Here is a 21,200-nt window from a genome sequence, read left to right on the forward strand (position 1 = left end):
TCTGGGATGCTTCTGACCTGGAAAACCTACAGGGGCAGCAGCTGCTCTCCATTACACCCCTGAGTCTCTTAACCTGCCCTCAGGTATCCTGTGGGATTTTGTTCTGTTTGCAGAGTTGGAGTAAGATTCAGTTGCCAGTCCAGTGGAACAATGGTGGTTCAGCATCTCTGCCTTTGCCTCTCTATTGAGAGATGAAAAGTTGGCCAGCCTTGGTGGCAGAGTGTGGGTGGTGTTTTATGAGTAATTCTGTCATTCCCATCTCTTGCTGGTAAAACCTTTTCCTTTTCCATTATCTGTTGGGTGTTCTGTTTATGAACTCTGATTGATGGCAAACCAAGTGAAAGGCATTGTGAGGTGTTTCAGATTTAGCTTGATATGACACATCTTGCAGCCCTTAAAGGTCCACTGGTGCAAAGGTGTGGCACTGTGTGACGCACACTGAGTCACAGGGACAATTTTTCACAAGTGCAAAATATCTATGCCCTTAAATGCCTACTTCTCTAAAGCAAAGGGGAGGGGGATTGTTGATGCTTTTGATATATTTATTGTATCCCTAATCTTAAAATGTTTATGGAAATGGTTTGATTTGATGGTTCGCTTTTTGTTTCATTTATTTAAGATTACATTTGCTGCTTTTGTATTTATTTAATGTTTTTCACGCCGCAAGCCACCTTGAGTATGGTGTTAACTATGGAAAGTATATGTATGTATATGTATGTATGTATGTATGTATATGAAATATACTCAGAGTCGCAAAGTGATTTCATGCTCTTTATTCAGCTCATAGTAGTGAGGAGGAATGAATGAATGTCCCCTCACAGTATCTGCTTTATATACATTATTTACACAATGGGCTGCACATGATTGGCTAATTCCGGAATTCTACTGTAAGCCAATCAGGTTGTGGATTCACTTCTATCTGGAGCAGGATTGGGTGATTCCTGCCAACCAATCATACTGCTGCCTTGTTCTAGGACCAAACAGACTGCTGCAGTTTGGATCCTATTCAACTCAGTATATAACAGTATATGTGCATCATGTATGTATGTATGTAAAGGTAAAGGGACCCCTAATCGTTCAGTTCAGTCGCGGACGACTCTGGGGCTGCGGTGCTCACCTCGCTGGATCGGCCAAGGGAGCTGGTGTACAGCTTTTCCTGGGCTCCGTGGTTTAACCCACAGCGCCCCCCCCCGCATGTACGGCTACCTTTGACAGCAGCGAGGTTAAAGTGTTGGCGGCGCGACCCTCGTGGCGGGCGAGGGGGGAGGGGCTGCGCTTGAGACCTGCGGGTTCGAATCCCGGCTCGGCCACGGAGCCCCTCGGGCCTCTCGGACTCCCTGGCGGGGTTGTTGGGGGGCGACGCGCGCCCCCTTGAGCTCCTCGGAGGAAAGGCAGCAAACCTCCGCCGCCGCTGCCGCCCTAAGGGGCTCCGGGGTCTTCCGTGTCTCGCGGCGGAAGTCCGCCCGGGGGCGCCGGGCGAGAATCTGACCTTCCAGAAAGGTCTCTATGATCGACGAGCTCCTCCTCCGCCCGCGTTGCCATGGAAACCTCAGCGCCTGAGAGCGGAAGTGGCGACACCCACATGGTCTGGACTGGAGGCGCCTCCCTCGCCAGACCCGCGATCCGCTGAGGAAGCTTTTTCTGAACAGCCTAGCCGGAAATGACGTCGTTGTCGGCGCCCGCCTGCCTTCGGAGACAGAACCAGAAACGTCATTGAGCCGCATGGTGAAGGCGGGTGGACAGAGCGGCGGAAGTGCGTTTCGCACGCCGGAAGCGAGGCCTCGCTCTTCCTGCGCCGGCGCAGATGTCGCTAATAGCGCATGCGCCCTGGTGCCGTAACCTTTTCCTTTTCCCTCCGCCCGCCCGGTGTCGCGGCATCGACTGTCCCTTCCGCTCCCTCCCGGAAGCCGTGTGAGCGGTACTGCTGCGTAAGCCTTCCGGGCAGGCGGGCGGTTCCCCACCCCTGAGCAGAGCGCGGCGGCCGGCCATGGCTCAGTGAGGCGGCGGCGGCGGCGGCCGGGGCTTGGCGCAGGTGAGGGGGCGTCGAGGGGCCGGGCTGGAAGGCTTGGCGGGCCGGCGAGGGCATCTCTGAGCCGCCCCTCGCGGGCTCTTTTCTCTGCTCCTCCCCGTAGGCAGGACGGAGCAGGCGGCGGAGGCAGGAGCAGCAGCCGCCGCCGGCGCCTCACGGGCGCGCGCACCCCGCGATCCCGCGCGGCCTTGAGCCCCCTCGCCCCGCCCCTCCCCCAGGGCAGAAGCCCCTTGCGAGGGACCCGATCTCAGGCGCAGGCTTCCCTCTTCCTCCTCTTCTCTCTCAGGAAAGCCAAGCCCACCTTCTCCTTCGCGCGCCTCGGCTTCAACCCCGCCCCCCCCCGAATAAAATTCCTCCCCTGGGCAAAGGCAGCTGCGAGCCCCCCTGGAAAAGGTGGGGGAGAGGCCACCGGGGCGTCCAGCCCTATGAGGATCCCCCCCCGCGGCTTCCCTTCTCCCCGCGGCTTTCCCCGATTCCTCTCGGGGGGCGTGCCGGCCCCCTGACTCGGCATTCCTCTGCCCCAGCTGCTCCTCCTCGTCCTTCTCTGCGCCCACCTGCCCGCCAGCTGCTCCCCGGCTCGCGGCCTCCCTGTTTTATGCTGTGCAAGGGGATCGCCAGCGCCCATGAGGGAGTACAAAGTCGTGGTTTTAGGGAGTGGGGGGGTGGGCAAGTCGGCTTTGACCGTGCAGTTTGTCACCGGGACGTTCATTGAGAAGTACGACCCCACCATCGAAGACTTCTACCGCAAGGAGATTGAAGTGGACTGCTCCCCATCAGTACTTGAAATCTTGGATACCGCAGGGACGGAACAGTTTGCTTCCATGCGTGATCTCTACATTAAAAATGGCCAAGGCTTCATCCTAGTTTACAGTTTGGTGAACCAACAATCTTTCCAGGTAAGAAATACTGTTTCATCTATGCTTCCTGCCCCCTCCCCCAGGACTTTTTGTGCGTTTCCCCTCTCCCCAAAAATCTCAAGCAACTGAAAACATATTTTTCTGTTAGGAGTGCAACTAGACTTTAAGAAGCTGTTATCCACAATCACAGTTTGGCAGCACTGTGGTTTTTTGTTGTTGTTTAGTTGTTTAGTCGTGTCCGACTTCGTGACCCCATGGACCAGAGCACGCCAGGCACTCCTGTCTTCCACTGCCTCCCACAGTTTGGTCAAACTCATGCTGGTAGCTTCGAGAACACTATCCAACCATCTCCCCCTCTGTTGTCCCCTTCTCCTTGTGCCATCCATCTTTTCCAACATCAGGGTCTTTTCCAGGGAGTCTTCTCTTCTCATGAGGTGGCCAAAGTATTGGAGCCTCATCTTCACGATCTGTCCTTCCAGTGAGCACTCAGGGCTGATTTCCTTCAGAATGGAGAGGTTTGATCTTCTTGCAATCCATGGGATTCTCAAGAGTCTCCTCCAACACCGTAATTCAAAAGCATCCATTCTTCGACGATCAGCCTTCTTTATGGTCCAGCTCTCACTTCCATGCATCACTACTGGGAAAACCATAGCTGTGGTTTTAGCTAAAAACACCAAACTGTGTTTTTAGCTGAACATTATTTACCAAAACATATACAAAAGTTTTTGAATATATATTTATATAACCTGTTTTCTTAACAATCTGACCACACTTTGTTACAGAAGACAGTTTGGGTCAGAAGGAATGACTGCAGATACTGATTGCTAAAAGCTATTGACATGTTGTGAGTTGTGTCAGGATATGTCAGGTGCTTTGTTGCTGAGTTTTTAAAGAGTGAAAATAGTTTTTGTATTGGTGGTGGCTTAGGTAACGTAGCAGTCTTCAAATATGCTCAGTTCACAACCATAAAACAATTTGGTCTTTGCCAGTTAGCTCTTAACTGCTTGAGTTCCCAATAATATTTTTTTTTTTTGGGGGGGGGAGAGTCTGAGCATGCTATTGAAACCTTCATGTCTGAAGTCCAAGCATGCAGAGCTGCAATTGGGCATCTTAATAGTGATTCCTGTAACCTGGAGTGGGAAGGATTAGAAGCTGGCCCTCCCTAAGAGCTGTGCAAAGACTCTTTACTGGCACCAGCTAACTTGCTGAGTTGGGTGGACTCCAGCTTCTTGGCAGACTCTGTTACACCCACGCAGAGAGTGGAGTATATCCATGGTGGATGCATAGCTGGATAAATGCTTATCTTGATTCCAGGCTTCTTTCCTTGGCATTTCTTTTCTTTTGCACTTGGCTGCCTCTCTTCTCTGCTCATGATATCTTGCATGTTCTAGCAGAAAGACAACTTAATAACCCCTCAAGACCTCAAGCCTCTATTGAATCCTCAAGTGGGGCAGTGGGACCCGCTTGCACTGGGTGTGTGTGTCTTTTTTTAGCACTCCTAATCAAAAGGAAGTAGGCGTGAGTCTTCCCATGCAATTGTATTAATAATTGTAGCTTTCAATACTTAATTTCTGTACCTTAGAAGTGTGCAAGATCCTGAGTGACTTATTTATAGTAACACTCTCCCCATGCTCCAGTGGAGGCTTGCAAAACAACTTGTGGACACCCTCCCCACATGGGTTGCCAGGTGTCGTGACAGACCCCTTGTTCTTACAGACCCAGAGACTTGGAAGGCTTGTCAAGCCTCTGACATGCCCGCCATCTGCCTATCTGTCTTTTTTGTTCTCATGTGTCTCTTATACCTGTGTTGTACAGTTTTTGACAAGGACCTTTCTTCATACAAAAATATATACAAATGGGTTTTTTAAAAGCAAAATAACATACTTGAAGGCATAGCACAAATCCCTTCCCTGAACCTGCCATTCTCACAGGGATATTTCTGCCCCCTAAATGAAAACTGTCACTTCATGCCCTCTCAGTGGAGGCAGATCTGCTTTCTGGCATGTAGGCTAAATTGCTTAACATTTGGTCACAGTTGCACTGGTTTGCTGTCTGAGCACTGCTGCAGCCATGAGGGTTTCAATTGCTTTCTTTTCTTCTTCAGGACATCAAGCCAATGAGGGACCAAATTGTCCGTGTAAAGAGATACGAGAAGGTTCCTCTCATCCTGGTGGGGAATAAAGTGGATCTGGAGTCGGAAAGGGAGGTTTTGTCGGCAGAAGGTCGTGCTCTGGCCCAGGAGTGGGGCTGCCCATTCATGGAGACATCTGCCAAGAGCAAGACCATGGTGGATGAACTCTTTGCAGAGATCGTGAGGCAAATGAACTATGCATCCCTGCCTGAAAAGCAAGACCAGTGTTGTACAACTTGTATTGTCCAGTGAAAAAGAGAAAACAGAATCTCAATCATGGCCATACCAAGCAGGTTGGTGGAATCTCCATGGATAGCAGAATACCACTCAAGGGTAGGAGGGAGCCGTCAGGCTCAAGGTGGACTACAGTGTCTTCTATTATTGTTGTTGTTATTATTATTAAACAAACTGGGCAGTAGCATTGTTTTTGCAGCAACCCTGTGATTGAGAAATGAGGAGTGGCAGCGCATTTGACAGTGTAGGGAGCTTGTCCTATGCTGTCCAGTCAAATTTGTTCCTGGGCCAGGATTCAGACTTGTGCTTCCCAAGGAAGCACTTGACTCCACTGGGTCTCTCAGAAACACACTTTGTTCAGTTTCTTGCCAGCCTACATTGCCATGGCAGGTGGCTTCTGCTGGACATCTGACCAATGTCTTGTGGTTTGCTGTCGCCCTGAATTTTTTGCTCTGGCAATGAGTTTGACTAGCTTTCCTTTGGAGATCCCTGCTATTGTTCTCAGTTGCCTTACATTGCAGCAGGCTGTTGGTTCACCTAGCCCAGCGTGGTCTATAGCAATTGCTGATGGGTCCCCGTAGTCTTGCACAGAGACTGGCCTTTCAAAAGCCTTTTAGCCAGAGTAGCAAAGGGTTGAAGCTGCTGCCCTCTGTTTGCAGTGCTTGCATTCTGCCCCTCTCAAGTTTGCCCAGAAAATAATTGCTAACTTGCCCCAGTTGAATGAATCATAGAATCATAGAATCATAGAATCATAGAGTTGGAAGAGACCACAAGGGCCATCGAGTCCAACCCCCTGCCAAGCAGGAAACACCATCAGAGCACTCCTGACATATGGTTGTCAAGCCTCTGCTTAAAGACCTCCAAAGTAGGAGACTCCACCACACTCCTTGGCAGCAAATTCCACTGTCGAACAGCTCTTACTGTCAGGAAGTTCTTCCTAATGTTTAGGTGGAATCTTCTTTCTTGTAGTTTGGATCCATTGCTCCGTGTCCGCTTCTCTGGAGCAGTAGAAAACAACCTTTCTCCCTCCTCTATGTGACATCCTTTTATATATTTGAACATGGCTATCATATCACCCCTTAACCTCCTCTTCTCCAGGCTAAACATGCCCAGCTCCCTTAGCCGTTCCTCATAAGGCATCGTTTCCAGGCCTTTGACCATTTTGGTTGCCCTCTTCTGGACACGTTCCAGTTTGTCAGTGTCCTTCTTGAATTGTGGTGCCCAGAACTGGACACAGTACTCCAGGTGTGGTCTGACCAGAGCAGAATACAGTGGCACTATTACTTCCCTTGATCTAGATGCTATACTCCTATTGATGCAGCCCAGAATTGCATTGGCTTTTTTAGCTGCCGCGTCACACTGTTGGCTCATGTCAAGTTTGTGGTCAACCAAGACTCCTAGATCCTTTTCACATGTACTGCTCTCAAGCCAGGTGTCCCCCATCTTGTATTTGTGCCTCTCATTTTTTTTGCCCAAGTGCAATACTTTACATTTCTCCCTGTTAAAATTCATCTTGTTTGTTTTTGCCCAGTTCTCTAATCTGTCAAGGTCGTTTTGAAGTGTGATCCTGTCCTCTGGGGTGTTAGCCACCCCTCCCAGTTTGGTGTCATCTGCAAATTTGATCAGGATGCCCTTGAGTCCATCATCCAAGTCGTTGATAAAGATGTTGAATAAGACCGGGCCCAAGACAGAACCCTGTGGCACCCCACTAGTCACTCTTCTCCAGGATGAAGAGGAACCATTGATGAGCACCCTTTGGGTTCGGTCAGTCAGCCAGTTACAAATCCACTGAGTGGTAGCATAGTCAAGACCGCATTTTACCAGCTTCTTTACAAGAATATCATGGGGCACCTTGTCAAATGCTTTGCTGAAATCAAGGTAGGCTACATCCACTGCGTTCCCTTCATCTACCAGGCTTGTAATTCTGTCAAAAAACGAGATCAGGTTAGTCTGACATGACTTATTTTTCAGAAATCCATGCTGACTATTGGTGATCACAGCATTCCTTTCTAGGTGCTCACAGACTGTTTGCTTAATGATCTGCTCCAGAATCTTCCCTGCTATTGATGTCAGACTGACTGGGCGGTAATTATTTGGGTCCTCTCTTTTCCCCTTTTTGAAAATAGGAACAACATTTGCCCTCCTCCAGTCTGCCGGGACTTCGCCTGTTCTCCAGGAATTCTCAAAGATGACTGCCAGTGGTTCTGAGATCACATCTGCCAGTTCTTTTAATACTCTTGGATGCAGTTCATCTGGCCCTGGAGACTTGAATACATCTAATCTAGCCAAATATTCTTGTACTATCTCCTTAGTTATTCTGGGCTGTGTTTCCTTTGCTGAATCATTTGCTCCAAATTCTTCAGGTCGGGCATTGTTTTCTTTATCGGAGAAGACTGAGGCAAAGAAGGCATTGAGTAGTTCAGCCCTTTCTGTGTCCCCTGTTTGCATTTCACCATCTTCTCCTCTGAGTGACCCCACAGTTTCTTTGTTCTTCCTTTTGCTACGAACATACCCATAAAAGCCTTTTTTGTTGCTTTTAACCTCTCTAGCAAGCCTGAGTTCATTCTGTGCTTTAGCTTTTCTGACTTTGTGTCTACACGTGCTGGCTATTTGTTTGAATTCCTCTTTGGTGGTTTCCCCCCTTTTCCATTTTTTGTACACATCCTTTTTTAATCTTAATTCAGTTAAAAGTTCTTTAGATAGCCACCCTGGTTTCTTTAGGCACCTTCCATGTTTTCGTCTCATTGGTATTGCCTGACGTTGTGCTTTTACTATCTCCGTCTTAACAAACTCCCAGCCATCATGAACTCCCTTTCCTTTTAGTATTGCTGTCCATGGGATCTCACCCAGCACTTCCCTAAGTTTTATGAAGTCGGCTTTCTTAAAGTCAAGAAATTGAGTCCTAGTATGCTTGGCTGCTACTGTCCGCTGTATAGTAAACTTCAGAAGAGCATGATCACTCGCGCCTAATGATCCTTCCACATCTACCCCACTAACCAGGTCATCAACATTGGTTAGGACCAGGTCTAAAATGGCTGTTCCTCTTGTTGCTTCTCCCACTTTCTGGACAATGAAGTTGTCTGCAAGGCCAGTGAGGAATCTGTTTGACCTTATGCTCTTGGCTGAGTTTGACGTCCAACAAATATCCGGGTAATTGAAGTCCCCCATTACTACTATCTCCCTTCCTTTTGCATGCTTGGCCATCTGTTCCAGGAAGGCATCATCTATGTCCTCCGTTTGGCTTGGGGATCTATAGTAAACTCCCACAATGAGGTCTCTGTTATTCTTCTCTCCCTTAATTTTGACCCAAATGCTCTCACTTTGGCTTTGAGGTTCTAAATCTTGGATCTCTTCACAGGTATACACACCCCTGACATATAACGCCACTCCTCCTCCTTTCTTGTCTGGTCTGTTTCTCTGAAATAGATTTTATCCCTCCATTATTACATTCCAATCGTGGGACTTATCCCACCAGGTTTCAGTGATGCCTATTATGTCATATTTAGTTTGCTGTACCAAGAGCTCAAGCTCATCTTGTTTATTTCCCATGCTTTGCGCATTAGTGTACAGACATTGAAGTCCATTAATCATTCCCCCGTGTCTCTTATTTAAGGATTTTTTCCTCCCTCCACTAGGTCCGCGTGCTGTTTGCTCCATTTGGTCTATGACATTTGGATGATCATCTTCATTAATTGATAGACTCCTACCTTCAGGAGCACTGTCTCCCTCCCCCACATTAGTCAGTTTAAAGCCCTCCTGATGAGGTTTCTGAGATTTTTGGCAAAAACATTTCTCCCAACCGTTGTGAGGTGCAGCCCATCACTTGCCAGAAGTCCATCTTCAAGAAACTGCAGTCCGTGATCTAAGAATCCAAACCGTTCCTGTTTACACCATTTGCGAAGCCAGCTGTTCACTTCCACTATTTTCCCCTCTCTCCCTGGGCCACGTCGTTCAACTGGGAGGACAGACGAGATGACAATTTGTGCATTTAGTTGCTTCAATTTCCTGCCGAGAGCCTCGTAGTCTCTTTTGATCTTCTGGAGGCTATTGCTTGCAGTGTCATTGGTTCCCACATGAACCAAGAGGAAGGGGTATTCGTCAGTGGGTTTTATGATTCCTTGCAGTCGTTCAGTTACATCTTGGATCTTAGCCCCGGGGAGACAGCACACTTCCCGAGACATCTTGTCAGGCCCACAGATCACTGCTTCTGTTCCCCTCAGTAGGGAATCCCCTATCACCACTACACGCCTCCTCTTGGGTTTGGTCGGGGTTCTTCCGTGAGCTGTCCGTTCCAAGGTCGCCTGCACATTCCCTGAGGACTGACTTTGCTGCTCGTCTTCATATACCTGATCGACTGTAATGAGGGAGAGATCCTCAAATGGAGTCTGCTCTTCGTCTTCCATGCTAGGGGAGAGGACCTCAAAGCGATTGTGTATTTCTAAACAATCAGAGTGAACCCTGGGCCTCCTACTTCTTTGAGTCACGTTTCTCCATATATCTGGCTCCTGTGTTGGTGAACTAGCCTCCTTCTCAGGGGAGTCATGTGAATGCACAGCAGCACCTCAGTTAACTTGCCTTGAAGCATACACCTGCCTTTCGGCGGAGAGCCACTGGTTAGGCCCTAAAGTGCTTGCATTGGGTACCAGCAGAGTGGACCTCTGTGCCTTATGTGATCATACAGGCTATGCAAAAGTGTAATGGAGCTTCAACAGTAGTTGGTGAGGTGGCAAATAAGTGGCAAAACCACATTATTTGCAACAGTGCCTAGTAACTAGATTAACAAGGTGCATGGGCTACTGATAGTTCATAGTTAGTACTGATAGTTTTTTGGAACCTCATGAGCGCACCAGCAGGATGCAGACTAGAGCAGAAAATGAGGTGGAGATGCAAGTTGATGGCAGCCATCGGGCTGCCTCATTTAGCCCCGTGTGTAAGGAGGGAGGCTGGCCTGAGGTACTTGCCTCAGCATCTGTTTCCTGGTTTTCCATCTTTCCTGGTACCTTCCAGATTTTGCTGGACTGCAGCTGCCATCATTCCTGACCATTGGCCAGGCTGCCTTGGGCTGATGGGAGTTGGGAGTCCAGCGAAGCACCCAGCCTAGTCCAAGGAGAACCATTCCAGAGGCAGCAAGTCTTCTCTTGAGGCTTTTCTCCTGCTGCCTGGCTTTGGGTATAAAGATGGCTGTCTAAAAGGAATGTAGATATGGGCCTTCTGAGGTTGATCAGACCCCAGAGTCCTTGCGCAAGCTGCTCTAAGCATATTCCCTGTCATGCAAATCACTTTAATAATAGAAGCATCTGAAGAAGCGGAAGAGTGCCACTGCTGATTCCTACTGTGCTTCTGCATGATTTGAAGCTGCCTCTTGGCTCAAAAGAGGCAAGAGGTTACGAAAACAGTCTGATGTGTCAGCTGTCATTTAAATATTCCAGGGTGGTTGCTGACTGTGTTCTGCAGTTTAAAAGTTTGTGTTGAAACTCACATCAGTTGCTGCAAATGGAATAACACCGGTGACATTGTGCAGCCTCTCCTTTGCCCTGGTCTGAAACTTCCACTCTTAAAAGGGGGGGGGGGGCTTCCAGTGAAATACCAGTGGTCTCCCTTCTGTTATGTCAGGGGCTGTTTGGGGGTGTGTGGACTGCCTTCCTTGCTGAGGGATGCCATTTGCAAATTCTACTTTGCCAGGTGTAACACTGTCTGAAAAGCATCACTGCCTGCTTTCTCTGTGCCACTCACAGTACAGTGGTACCTCACAAGATGAATGCCTCGCAAGACGAAAGAGTTTTCCGTTTTTTGAGTCGTTCCACAAGACGAATTTCCCTGTGGGCTTGCTTTGCAAGACGAAACGTCTTGCGAGTTTGTTTCCTTTTTCTTAAAGCCACTTAGCCGTTAATAGCCGCTAAGCCGCTAATAGCCGTGCTTCGCAAGACGAAAAAACCGCAAGACAAAGAGACTCGCGGAACGGATTAATTTCGTCTTGTGAGGCACCACTGTATTGCAGAATCCTGGCCTTGATGATGAAATTGGTTTACATGTCAGGGGAAAATTTGTGCACTCAAATGAAGCATGAGAAAAGGGAATGTAAAGGAGCCTTGTGTTCTTGATAGGGTGGGGGAGCTACAGAGGACAAGGCGAAAGGGCCTGACTGAATCTCAACTACCTTGGGGGTAAGATGTGCCCAGAAACAGTGGGCGTGGGCTGTTGCGCCAAAGTGTGGATAGGCTGGCCCCTGGCCCAATCACTGGTCTGTATCCTGAAAGAGCTGTGCCTGCCTTTGATTTGCTCTTTGTCTTAACTGCAGATAAAAACTCAGAGGAATTTGCACAGATGCTGCTTTGGAGAAACCCTTTCAGCCCAGGCTGCAGAACTGAGCCTTGCTAAATCCTGTCTCTCTCTTTAGAGCACATTTCCAGGCGTGGGTGCAAAAAGGTCAGCGGCGGCCATGGACATCCGTAGGCCTGCAACAAACGCTTAGCATGTTTACCACACATTCTGAAATCTGTTCTTTATCTCTCAGTCCTTCTCGTTCTTTTTAAAATAGCTTTCTAAATTCCTATTAATGGCTAATATGCAAAAGTTCATTTTAAAAATATGTTTTGATTTCTTTAATTGATTTCCAGAACTTGTATTTATTAAATTTTAAACTCAGTATTACCTACTCAATGCCTTTTTAAGTGAAAGTTTTAATGGAGAATAAAAGTGAGCCTTAAACAAGTGGTTACTTCTGTATATTACCTCACATCCGTGCTTGATTTGCAAAAAGAAAGTTTTCTTCTTCTCCAAAATGTCACTGGTTGAAACTTCAAAATGTTCTGTTTACATGTGATGGTGTCATAGATATGAGTCATATTGTACGGATGTTTTAAACATCACATTTCGCTAGCAGCTGTGGTGACTGGTCTTACATGAAGATAGGAAGTTATTGGACTGGGTCTCCAGCTGACCAGCACTTTGTATGTGTTTTCCTTCTTATCACATGGTATTCAGAGTTTGTTTGTTTTTCCCCTTTTAAACCGATGCCGCATTCATGTTAAATCACCAGGACATTTTTCAATTTCTGATATTGTATTTCTCGGCAAAGAATAATGAGTTGCCCACGGGGCTTTTGTTCAAAAGCAAAAGCTAACTTGGGTTTGCCTGACAGGATTAAGATGACATCAAATGCAAAAACAAAAAAACATTTTCTAGTTCTTAAAATACTGTTTCTCTCCTAATAATGTTTTGAAGCAATATCTGTTTGCTTATTTCCTGCCCACTCCCCTGGTTTCCAGTACTCTGAGCTGGCACAGCGGGCAAGAGTGTTGAGCATCAACTCCATGCACGATTGCATTACACAGCCATTGCCTTCTGCAGAGTTTACCTGATTTAAACTATTTTGTCTGGATACTTGAAAACATAGAACAGCAACACAGGTATTAAGCAGAATGAAAAGTATATAAATAGTTGAAGTGTTGAGGTAGGAGTTTTTTCCAGCAGTGATTTGAGAAACTGCCTTTTCCTCCCCACAGTCTGAATAACTGTGGCTCATTTACCTGTATCAAATTGTAGGTTTAAGAGCCTAGCTCAATTAATTTGAACATGCTTGATAAATACTGCCTTGTCCTATAAAAGCCAATAACCTGTTGACAATGAATTCTTGCAATTAAGTACTAGCCTGAGATATGAGGCAACTATAATTTCAAAAAGAGGCACCAGCATTCTGCATGTTTAGTCTCATTTGAACCTTATTGAGAAAAAATCAGTTTTAAGTTTAAAGCTTCAGGTTACCAAATTTGCAATGGGGTTACTAGAAATTAATGTTAGGTTTGCACTTTAATGGAAGACTTCAAAACTGAAGGCTGTTCTCAAAGTATATTTATATGGTAACATGTTAGTAGTGCCAAGGGAACAGAGGATCCAAATAACCTAATTTCCTAAGAGGGCAGAAACCTTGCATTGCCACCAAACCCTTTCCCTTTTGTTTCTTAATTGATCATTTGTTAAAATGTGATTTAAAATTCTTAACTGACATCAGCAGTTGGTATATTACCAGGAATGGCAAAACTTATGCCCAGTGTCAGTTTCCTCACTGCAAATTGGAATAAGGGACCAAATGTTTAGCTGAGGCTTCCTCTTGGGTTGCAGTGAGGAGTAGCTTTGTGGAAGTGGCTGATAACGCAAGGTGCATATTTGCAGGACCCCCAGGCCTGCCTCCTGGGTCTCTTTGTTAATTGAAAAAGCTGTCTCTTAAGCCCCCTTTTAGCTTCATCAGAGCTTGTTGAGGGCAAAGCTTCTGGTGGGCTGCTTCCTTTGACCCTCCAGCATCTCTCTTGGGTGTTCAAATCACTGCAGTGGGACTCTCCAAACAAAGGCCATTTTCAGAGGTCTCCCAAACCACCCTGTCCCCTAGACTGAAAAGTGGCAGCAGAACACAAGATAATTCTGAAAGAATTATTGTCTCCCTTAGCCACCTTTTCTGTTGTTTGTACGGTGGGTGTTGAGGCCCTGCTCCTCTCCCCCCCAGAGCAACTGGCCAGCAACTGGTACAATTGTGACCTTTTGCATGGACACAGCTGAGAGCCGTGATATGTGTGAAAAGTACCTAAAAGGAAACCTGAACTTAACCAGTGTGCTGTACCTTTTATTGGTGAAAAAGTAAAACCTGGGAAAATTAGTAAATGCAAAACTTAAACTATGATCTAATGCATTGTAAACTAAAAACCACCTATTACCCCCCCCCCCGATTTCATTCATTCATTATTTTGTAAGACGACCCTACAGTCCACCTGTTTGTAATTTTTTTAAATAAAATAGATACCTGTATTAATTACCAAAACTGCATCACTGTTGTTTGTCTTGGTAATATCTATGCTAAAGGAAGTGGCTGGGTTTCTAGAATGAGGTAGTTGGTATGTACCATATAATTGCAGCTGTGTGCAGGGGCACATGTCATTATACATGAGCCAGAGTGCAAAATTCAGCTTCCTAAGAATCTGTGATTCGTGTGTGTGCGTGTGTACATACACAACATATTCTAAAGCAGATGTGAAGAACCCCTGGCCCTTCAGCCACAGAAAGCATGGCCAATTCAGCAGGAGAAGGGCCAAATATTCCCCATGCCTGTTCCAAAGTGTCTGCCGGAATACTGGAGATGGGCAAATGTCTTTTTTTCCCAACAAGGTGAGGGAAATAGAGAGAATTGAGGAGGCAGATGTGAGAAACCACAACCTGGTCTGCTTTATGTCAGCAGTTAGGTGTAAAAAAACTCAGGCTTTGCAAAGCTGGGGGCACTGGGTTAAGTTCATCACCTTGGTTGAATTAATTAAACTATAGATTTAATTGGATTTTGAATAAAGGTGCAATTAATTGTTAATGCTTTGAATTTTGTTGTTAACTTCCCTAGTGGGTCCTGCAACCTGCCATTTGGATAATGGTTTTGACAGATAGGATAGGGGGCACTGGGAATTTAATGGAATCAAGGGGGTGGCAACCGCAAAAGGTTTGTGAACCACTGATTTAGAGTAAGTCATACTAGACCAGCATTTATCCTTTTTTCTTTATTAGAGTTTGTAGTGTGGTAGATAATAGATTTCTGTATCTTGACTTCAGCAAAGCATTTGATAAGGCCTATGATGCTCTTGTTGAAAAGTTGGTGAAATGAAAATAGGTACCTAGAAAGATGAAACAAACATCATTCTCTTATCTATCTATCTATCTATCTATCTATCTATCTATCTATCTATCATTTATCTACTGGGTGATAGAATTGGTAAGGATTAACTGGTTGAAGAACTGCACTGAACAAGTGCTCTTCCATGACGTCTCTGTGTCAGCCTGGAGAGAAATGTGTTGTTTGACTTGGATGAAGGTATAGAGGGATTGTGGATTAAATGTGGAGATGGGTAATAGCATGGAACACAGCACCACAATTCAAGATGATCCTGGACATTGGTCCAGATGGTGTGGCAACCAAGTTCTATGAGGAAAGAACTAATGGAAAGAACTCTTAAGGGGAAGTGAAAGGGAGACATGATAGCTGTCTTCCAATACCTGAAGGAGTTTTCTGCTGGTGTAGGGGTGTCCTCTGTTCCCCCAGAAGGCTGGAAGGGAACCAAGAGGTGGGAACTTTCGCATGGGTGTGTGTGGAATTAGCTGGAAGCTTCCTAATGTTAAGAAGTGTTCAGTGGTGGAACAGACTGTCTCAGAGGTAATGGGCTCTCCTTCACTTAGATGTATTTATGCGCAGGATGAACTGCCTTCTGTCAGGTTGCTGTGGTTGCACTCTGCCTTCAGAAGGGGCTGAACTAGAGGATCTTCAAGAAGATTAGGTCAGGGGTCAGCAAGGTTTACCTCACCTGGGCCGGTTCACTCCAGTGGAGATCCTTCTGTGGGCCGGATTGCATGCACGATTTCTGGCGTCAGCACCTGCGCAGATATGATCTCCGGCGCCATGGAAGCGAGTCCCCGTGCTGTTCTGTGTCGGTTTAGCGCAGCACGCGGAGACTTGCCAAGCAGGCGGCTCGGTACCGGGGCGGCTCATGGGCCAGTTAAACGACCCCCTGGGCCTCTTGTGGCCCATGGGCCTTAGGTGGCCAACCCCTGGATTAGATGGTTTTTTGTCGTTTCGTTCTGGGTTGGATTCAGCAATGAGTCTTTAATGGGCTGTTTCTGGTTCAGACTAATAACAGCGCAAAACCAAGTTTGCCACATCTGAACCTTAGAACAGTTAATAGAGGGTAATAAAGACCCAAGGATGAAATAGCAGGCTAATCTTGTATTACTATAAAAGGTGTAGTGGTGAAGTATATTGATTATATTTTTAGAAAATATTCATTTTCTTAATTTCAAATAGAGGCTTGGGGTGTGTGCTCAACTACAGGAATGCTCAACATTGGTTAAGGTTTCATTTCCTTTATGTTCTATTCTGACATACTGTTTTTAAAAAGCCTGCTAGCACTCGTTTTGGGGCAAAAAGCTTAGCAACATAGTACTTTTCTTTTACAGGACAAATACCTCTGAAACCTTTCCATGAAGTAGGAACTAGAACCAACTCTTCTGACAAATGCAGGTTTTAAAAAGGTATCTCTGAACAATGGGCATTAAACAATAAATTAAGCCAGGAATGTAGGCAGGCCAAGAAAGAAACACAAAGACTATTTTTCAGAGCTTTGGTTTCAGTCTATTTCTTATGTAAACCTAAAGGATACATCCCATCTAATGGGCTTCAGCTCACTCTCCTGAAGTGACATGAACTTGTGGCTTTTTACTCTTGATGTTGAGCCGAGCATGTGTTGAACCCAAGGTGAACTGTTCCGGAAACTCTGCAGTCACCATCTTGCTAGTCAAGATAACCCCACAATTAATTTGTACTGGTTATAACAATGAGCTCATATATGCTTATATTTCCTTGCTTTGATATAAGCTAATGGGCTTGCTTTGATGTTCTCCTTATCTGTGGGCTTGGAGTGCTGGGCTCTGAGCCCAGAAAGGGGAGCTGATGGTAAGACTTGGGTATTTGCCACCTATGCCCTAATCAGGTGCGGAAAAGCCACCTGCTAACTGTGGTGTCTATCCTATGTCTGTAAAGGCTAGTGCTGTGAGTCTGCACCTTTGTTTTAATAAAGCATTAGAACGCAACACTGGCTTTTCTGACATCCTTCTTTGATATCCCTGCATCCAACCACTCCCATGCACTGGTGGAGGAAGAGGAGTGGGGGGGGGAGCATACTGCCCCCGGAAGCACGATCCTGGTGGGGTACCATTGCAGCTGCCCCCCCCGCCTGCCCGCGCTGGGTGCCACGCCCCTGCAGGCGACATGCCACGCCCCCAGGACACACGCCAGCCCCGCCCCGCCTGCTCTCTGCCCCCCAGTGCCAGAGCATGAAGCTCCGCCACTACTCCCATGAGCTCTCCTTTGGGCTTGAGGTTCAGGGCAGAGCTACTAACCTTGCTTTGTGCGTCTTACAGTGTTATGGGGTTTCTTTTTTACCATTTTAATTTTTTTTCGTGTTTGGCCGCATCCTTTCTTGTTACGATTTTAAAAAATCCAGTCGCAAATGTAGTTATGCAAAAAGGTATCTCTGAACACAGCCAAAGTGCCTTTCCTTTGCCTGTTTTTAAAGTACACAAGCCAGGGTGTGAGTCGCAAAACTGCACATCTTCTGCAGCAAAGGGAACTGTTTCCGCTCAGACATGAGCTCAACCACTTCCTCCTCTACAGATCCAGCTCAAGGCATGGTCCGTGCCTACCACAAGGCCAAGGACAGGGAGGTGGCAGAACGCTCCACAGAAACAGTGCCAGAAGTTGCGCAAGATCAGAGCAAATTACAGCAAAGAGGAAATTATATATTTTTAATTGCTTTTTTAAAAAACATGTTTGTCTTGCTCTTCCGCCGTGGGAAAGTGGGCCCTCATGCAAAGTACACAGACACATTATCGTTAACTCCGGTTGAGAGAGTGTGGCTGCTTCAAGGTCTCGCCCAGTGTGCATCATGGTTGGGTGAGGACTGCTCACTGTGAAATCCAGTCCATCATCTGCGTCACACAATGGGCTCTCAGCATGACTAAGCACAAAGGGCCACACCCAATCGGAAACAACACCAGTGAACTTTTCTCAAATGCAAGCACCCAACAACTGCTTTTCTTAACTTGCCCTCAGCTGCATGTGATATTTGGTAGGGTGGCATAATGCAAAGTGCATGATGTGGTACAAAATACCAGGTCAGGCCCTTGGTCTGACCAGGTCAGCGTTGTCAGCACTGACTGGCAGCATCTCTCCAGGGTTTCAGGCAGGAGTCTCTCCCAACTCCATGGGAGATGTCAGGGATCAAACCTGTGACTACAGCATGCAGAGCAAATGTTTTGCCGCTGAGCTACAGGCTGTTGCCACCAAGAGGTGGGACAGGGAAGCATATGCATCCCTTTCGGTAGGACCATCAAGAGTGTTCAGCTGGGGCTGTGTACCATGCCACACATTTAAAACACATGGCTTCCCCCAAAGAATCTTGGGAACTGGTTTTTAAGGGTTGCCGGGAACTGTAGCACCGTGAGGGTTAAACTCAAATCCCCACTCAGTTATGTTGTTCCTTGGGTGGCCTTGGACTGGTCACTTTCTCAGGCTTACTTAGCTCACCTCCCGTTCACCCATCTGCCTCCCTCTGCCTTCTCCATTTTGCCTCCCGGGGCTGAATTTTGTAAGCCCAATGGAGGCAGAGACCTGTCCTCTTGTATTTTGTTCAAGGCTCGTGTTAATTGGCTGGTGGTGCTAGACTCTCTTCTGAGAGCTGCTTTATTTCAACATAAAACTTAAGAGCACTGAATGCTTTAAGGAGAGCCACTTGTTCCCTTCTGAGTGTGAGTTAGTCCACTGCTAATTCGGAGAAGCTTCATTTAGAAGCCAGCATCTGCAGGAGGACTGGGATTTAAAGGGAGTGCAAGCCCAGAGGAGTGCAAGGCTGCCTCCAACGCATACACAACACGAAACTGAAAATCTGACAGCTTGGTAAAAATAACCAGGAGATGGTGCTCTTTTAAAGCAAATAAATGTCTCTTCCACTGACCAAAGGCACAGTCGCCTTGCAAAGCAACCTGTTCCAGAAAAAAATAATTAAAATATTCCACCTTCAGGAACTTAGAAAGCTGTCTTCTGTTAGGAAAGACCCCTCTAACTCTGCATTGTTTACACACGGACTGGCAGCAGTTATTCCATGGATGTTATGGGCAAAACACCCTCATTTCAAGGAACAGGGTCACACATTTCCCCATCCAACTGTCTTTGTAAAGCCAGCCCCATAAATGCTGCCTGATAAAAATTGTTAAGATGTAAGTGCACAACAGAGAGAAATCTGGCACACATGTGGTCCAAGGTTACTTTTTAAAACCTTTTGCCCTTGCCTATATGCATCCAGTCTCTGATGGTTCCTTCTATGAGTTCTTTGAAAGGAAAAGCTGCAAATATTCAATTTCTCCAGCAAAGAGAAGTTAAATTTGGTGTGATTGAGGATGGCAGGCTCATCAGAAGGATGAAGATAACATTTCTTGTGTTGTTGAGACAAGACTGCAACCACTCAGGCTGTTAAACATTTGTCAGTGTGGGGCAGATCTGTTCAGACCACCACCTGGTTTAGAAGTCATGTAGGGATTTTGCTTCATAAGGGGGAAAGCAGGAAGAGAAAAGCAGAAGACTTCAACATGCCTCCACTTACACAAAGTACTCCTCTCTTGTAAATAACCAGTACCTGTAAGCCCATGGATAACTGCAGTCCTTTCCCACGTTGCTATATGCTGGGTCATCAACTAGATTCTGATGGAAGAATGGGTCACTGCAGGCCCAGCTGGCATGACCAAGAGTTATGGGTGATTGGAGTTGAAGTCCACTTATATCTGGAGGTCCACTGGTTCCCCATCTCTAATCTTCTTAAAAAATCTCTAGTTCTCATGGTAAAAAACAAAAATAAAACAAGTTCATATAGGTCCAAGCTGCAGGTGCTGAACTCTCTGAAATTCTGAGTCTGGCATGTGGCTGCTCCTCGTGCTTCAGTTGTTTATGGAGCAATGAGGACTGGTTCAAACCCAGAGCATCTCTAGAGAAATGCAGTTTCTTATTTCTTAGCATAATACTAGTCTCTTAGCATTTCAGAAACTCAGGAAAGCTGCAAACAAAAGAAACCCTTTTAGCTGCCTGGCGATTGTGATGGTGGCGTTGGTGTCTACCTTCAGCACCTTCCCTTTCCTGCTTATGCTCCAGTTGCAGGCAATTGCCCTCCTGCAGAGACTGAAATCCTGTATGAATCAGAACAGGAGCAAGCTCCCCCCCCCCCCCCGCCGCTTGCATCCCAGAGTGTCAAGATCTTGCCAACTGCTCAGCTGCCTGCTCAAGGATGCTGCACCTGAAGGTCCAATTTTTGGATGACTCCCAGAAGATCTTTGTTGTTGATGTAAGTGGATTTTCTCACTGTTATTAGTTTGTTATTGAGACTCTTGGAATGTCTCTGAGCTTCCTAGCTACTGCCTCATTTTGGCATTTAAAAAAAATGTGAAATCACAGTTAGGTGGCAAAGGTGAACATGTAACGAGGGGTAGCTAACGCTCTTGGGGGGTTGTAGTGTTTATTGAACAATATGGAAAATTTAATATTTTTTGCAACAATTCCCTGTTTTTATGTGATACGGAAAGGTTGAGTTTGATGACTGGACACCAACAATAGTGTGCACCAGAAAATCTTTTTAACGGAAAACGTAAACATGTGTCTGTGTGTGTCAGTTCAAGAGGCTGCCGGGGGGGAGAGGCTGTTGGTAATTTGTTTTCCCTTTAAAAAAAACAACTCTTTATTATAGAGAAATCGAAAAATAAAATATTTTTGGAAGAAAGCTATATCACTTGCTCAATAACATTGAAACTTCTAAGGAAGACTGCATGGAATACTTTGAATTCATTTAATATATATTATTGCAAAATCAATAAAATTATTTGAAAGAAAGGAATAATTAGAAACAACAATTAAAATAATGTTATTTAACAATATTAAAATGATAGGCTTGCCAAAAATCAGTATTCAAATATTGAATCTAAAGTGTAATCACCATACAGAAAATTAACTCTCTGTTAATGTGTTGTTCTTAAGCTGTGCTTTTTAGTGTGCAAAGTATTGGGTTGCTGTTCTTCCTTGTTTTCAGGATTCTAATGCCTTATCTTAAACTTGTTGTCTCTGTTACCCAGTATCTTAATCAAAGGAAGGCACTTCAAAAAGCTCTCATTTAAAAGCAGCTTTATATTGTCAGGTAAAAGGTCAAGTTAAAATGTATCCCTTTCAAAATCCAATTACCTCCATAGGTTGTTTATATTGTTCTGTTTCTGATTAAATTTAGACATCTTGCAACATGCTTCTCTGCCTGCCTTTTTCCCAAGCCAATGAAAGACTGAGATATAAAGCCTCAGTTGGTAGGATATGAAACTCTTAATCTCAGGGTTGTGG

At 46.0% G+C, this 21,200-nt stretch overlaps 2 protein-coding genes across 3 annotated transcripts in view; both read left to right on the plus strand.

Moving 5' to 3' along the window:
• The first annotated feature begins 2,017 nt into the window (after window positions 1–2,017).
• Window positions 2,018–5,310, plus strand: RAP2C (RAP2C, member of RAS oncogene family). The gene is made up of 2 exons (XM_082207518.1): window positions 2,018–2,925; window positions 4,991–5,310. The coding sequence occupies exons 1-2, from the start codon at window positions 2,653–2,655 to the stop codon at window positions 5,267–5,269; spliced, it is 552 nt and encodes a 183-aa protein (XP_082063644.1). The 5' UTR covers window positions 2,018–2,652; the 3' UTR covers window positions 5,270–5,310.
• A 14,772-nt stretch (window positions 5,311–20,082) lies between these two features.
• Window positions 20,083–21,200, plus strand: part of FRMD7 (FERM domain containing 7) — a 47,423-nt gene continuing 46,305 nt past the window's right edge. For both annotated transcript variants that reach the window (XM_082207427.1, XM_082207428.1), the window contains exon 1: window positions 20,083–20,163. In XM_082207427.1, coding sequence (XP_082063553.1) covers window positions 20,107–20,163 — 57 coding nt within the window. In that variant the 5' untranslated portion in view covers window positions 20,083–20,106. The remainder of the gene's footprint in view (window positions 20,164–21,200) is intronic.

Source organism: Podarcis vaucheri (assembly GCF_965113315.1).
Source record: "Podarcis vaucheri genome assembly, chromosome: Z".
In the NCBI taxonomy this organism is placed as follows: domain Eukaryota; kingdom Metazoa; phylum Chordata; class Lepidosauria; order Squamata; family Lacertidae; genus Podarcis; species Podarcis vaucheri.